This window comes from Populus euphratica, unplaced genomic scaffold (assembly GCF_000495115.2).
Source record: "Populus euphratica unplaced genomic scaffold, PopEup_1.0 scaffold840.1, whole genome shotgun sequence".
Classification (NCBI taxonomy): domain Eukaryota; kingdom Viridiplantae; phylum Streptophyta; class Magnoliopsida; order Malpighiales; family Salicaceae; genus Populus; species Populus euphratica.
The window spans coordinates 28,477-32,123 of record NW_011500706.1 but is presented as its reverse complement, the minus strand read 5'-3'; the positions used below and the strand labels follow the sequence as shown (position 1 = coordinate 32,123).

Below are 3,647 nucleotides of genomic sequence, written 5' to 3'. Positions count from 1 at the left end.
CAAATGAACAATCCTATTATTTGCATTAAAACTAACTGTAATCAATAAATTCCTATTTAATATGTTATACAGATGGGTGTTGTCTATATTAATAATTGGCCTATAAAACTTTAACCTTTTAATAATTATACCAAATACTTTGAAAACTCTCCCTAAAACAACAATTTCACTATTAAGATACCGATTATGAATCCAATCAATAATTATACTAAGATTTGATTTTTTTATTGCCAACAACAATCTAGAACATATATCAAATGACTCTTCATGTGTGCTAAAAAGCTACTCAATAATTTTTTGTTTTGCTACCATGTTTTATAGTATGAAATTTTAAATTTATAGTGCAATTTTATTTCATCTCGTATGTTTACAACCATATAAATTACGTTACCACTAATAAGAGTTGAAATCACTGGCATAAATAAATTTTTAAATCAAGATGATAGTAGTAATTTTGGATAAATGTTGGTACATGTGTGAGAACATTTTAACTTTGTTATCTAAAAGCAATTTGATTATTTAGGTTAAGTATCGCTTGAACACATTGTAATCATATAAAAATTATTAAATTTGATAAAGAGATATTTCATTGGCTATGATAAAGAGATATTTCATTGTAAACCATGTTATCTATCTATGATAAAGATAAAGAGTATTGGTGAAGAAAAAGAGAGATAATACTCGTTGAAGATGTGGTCATGAATATCAATTTTGTTATAAAAAAGCTATTAGTGATCATGTCGGCAAAACATTTTTTCAACAGTGGTACTATTAAAAAAAATAATCAAATGAGAAGTACAAAATGTCTTTATTTTTGCACAAGTCAAAGCATTAATAGGAGGATAGGCAGAAGAGGTAAAAAGGTCAGTGAAAAAAAAAACAAAGGAATTAAACTAGTGGTGGGGATGGTTCAAAGGTAATTTCAATTTCAAGAAGCAAGCCAAGGATAACCCATCTGATTCTTATTCTTTCGTGCTCTAATGGCCACTGCTTTGATCATAAAAACTTGTCTACTCTCTACACTACACCTCCATCACCATCACCACCGTTACCGTCTTCTCTTCTCTACCACATCCCCCAAACCTCCCAAGTCTCAATCCCTCAAATCCATCAAGGTAAACACTGAAACATTGCTTAGACAATTTAGTTTCTTATAATGTTTTTTGATGGACTCTATGGTTTTTTGGTATTCCCTGCTTTTATCACTACTTTTTTTATTTATTTATTATTAGATGGAAAGTGGAAATGAAATTACGGAAGAAGCTAAAGAGAATGTGAATCAGAAGAAGAAGAAAATATTTGTGGCTGGAGCCACTGGAAGTACTGGGAAAAGGATTGTTGAACAGCTTCTAGCCAAGGGTTTTGAGGTCAAGGCTGGTGTTAGGGATTTAGACAAAGCGAAAACTACTTTTTCTGAACACAACCCATCTCTTCAAATTGTCTGTACTCCTGCTTTAAACACTTGACAGTTTGCGCACACTCAAATTTGAACTGGGTTCATTGTGTATTTTTTTTTTTGCTTTCTTATTCTAGGTGACAGCCGATGTAACTGAGGGGTCTGACAAGCTAGTACAGGCCATAGGGGATGATTCCGAGGCTGTAATATGTGCCACTGGGTTTCGGCCTGGCTGGGACTTGTTTGCTCCATGGAAGGTGATCAGTCGTTTCTAGATTTTTAATTATTCTGTTCTGGCCTTAATAAAAAAACATGTCAAAAGCTAATAATGCTTTCTGTGCTTCAGCTGATTATTGATTAATTATTCAAATGAAGGTTGTTTGCCATTGTTATTTATCATTAAAAAATATAGAAAGGTGTCATGTTTGATTCATCTTTTATCACCTATAGAAAAAAAGCAAATATTGGCTGGCTTATGTGAAGCATTTGTTCCAAGTACAAATATCAATCACTTTAATCCTCAAGTCATTAGGTCATCTGTTGGGATGGTTATGTCTATATTGCAGATGTTTTGATAAGATGTAGGAAATCTAAGTTCTTGGATCAGTTCTCTGTTAAGTGCATCTTTATCTGATTTTAGGCAGAAATATATGGGGTGCGGAATTTTGAATGTTAATCATTATCCTGGATGTGGCATTGAAAGGCAACATCAATTATGTTAACATGTAATCTGGAAATTGGAGCTCTGCATGTGCTGTCAATGTGTAATAGTTTAGTGTTGCAGTTTTCCGATGTCATTGTTTGTCAATCTTATGAGGAGTGCGTTGTTGCAGGTTGATAATTTTGGCACTGTGAACCTTGTCGAAGCTTGCCGTAAACTTGGTGTGAAAAGATTCATTCTAATAAGCTCAATTTTAGTCAATGGAGCTGCAATGGGACAGATACTTAATCCAGCTTACATTTTTCTCAATATTTTTGGGCTGACCCTAGTGGCGAAGCTTCAGGCAGAGAATTACATCAGGAAGTCTGGCATAAACTACACTATAGTTAGACCAGGTGGTTTGAGAAATGAACCACCCTCAGGAAATCTTGTAATGGAGCCAGAGGTAAATACATTTGTTTAAAGCCTTTCTGTAGTGATTCATGCTCTCTCATGCCGTGAGCAAATTTATACTCTCCCCTCTCTTTGTAGGATACTCTTTATGAAGGTACCATATCAAGGGATCTGGTTGCAGAAGTTGCTGTTGAGGCACTAGGTCTTCCGGAATCATCTTACAAAGTCGTGGAAATAGTCTCTCGTGCTGACGCTCCTAAGCGTACATACGAGGATCTTTTTGGTTCTATTAAGCAAAAGTGACTGGTTCATAGTTACGCGAGGGAGACACAAGCATTGTAATCCCTGTGTCTTAAACTTGTAATGCTGGAGCAGATAAACTATATATGATGGCTGATGGAAAGATATTATAATTTTGTTTTATTGGTTACGTGATTAAAAAATTAATATTTTTTTTTGGACGTAAAAATATAAAAGAAATAAATAACTTGATAAAATTAAAATTCAACATAAAAGAAATAAATAACTTGATAAAATTAGAATTGAACTATAAGAAGATTAACTACATAAATTATAAATTATGAATAATAATAATAATAATAATAATAAAAAGAGCAATCTTGTATTTAATTAAAAGAAGTTTCATTTTATGGTGACATAATGTATTGTCTTAGGTTCAAAAGAGATAAGAGCAATCTTGTATTTAATTAAAAGAAGTGTCATTTTATGGTGACATAATGTATTGTCATAATGTATTGTCTTAGGTAATATTGTCTCTTCAAAAGAGATGGAGATAGATAAGTTAAAAGTTAAAATTATTCAAAAATTACTTATTCTTAGTACTGTGAAAGATGTGAAATTTTTTTAAGACATGTTGATTTTACCGAAGATTCATTTATTGTTTTAGTACCATTGCCAAACCATTGTGTAACTTGTTGTCATAAGATGTCCAATTTGATTGGACATTAAAATGTCAAGAAGCTTTTGAAAAGCTTAAAGGGTTGTTGACCATTGCACCTATCATGCAAGCTCTTGATTGGTATTTACTATTTAAACTGATGTGTGATGGTAGTGATTTTGCAGTAGGGGCTGTTTTAAAGCAAAAGAAAGATAAAAAGCCTCATGTTATTTATTATACTAGCAAGACTTTAAATGATGCTCAATTAAATTACACTACAACTGAAAAAGAACTCTTAG

The 3,647-nt window shown here is 32.4% G+C and overlaps 1 protein-coding gene across 1 annotated transcript; it reads left to right on the top strand.

Moving 5' to 3' along the window:
- The first annotated feature begins 924 nt into the window (after window positions 1-924).
- On the top strand, window positions 925-2,877 carry LOC105116065 (NAD(P)-binding Rossmann-fold superfamily protein). Its single transcript, XM_011013231.1, has 5 exons — window positions 925-1,115; window positions 1,233-1,439; window positions 1,534-1,653; window positions 2,230-2,502; window positions 2,589-2,877. The coding sequence occupies exons 1-5, from the start codon at window positions 981-983 to the stop codon at window positions 2,751-2,753; spliced, it is 900 nt and encodes a 299-aa protein (XP_011011533.1). The 5' UTR covers window positions 925-980; the 3' UTR covers window positions 2,754-2,877.
- Window positions 2,878-3,647: the final 770 nt, after the last annotated feature.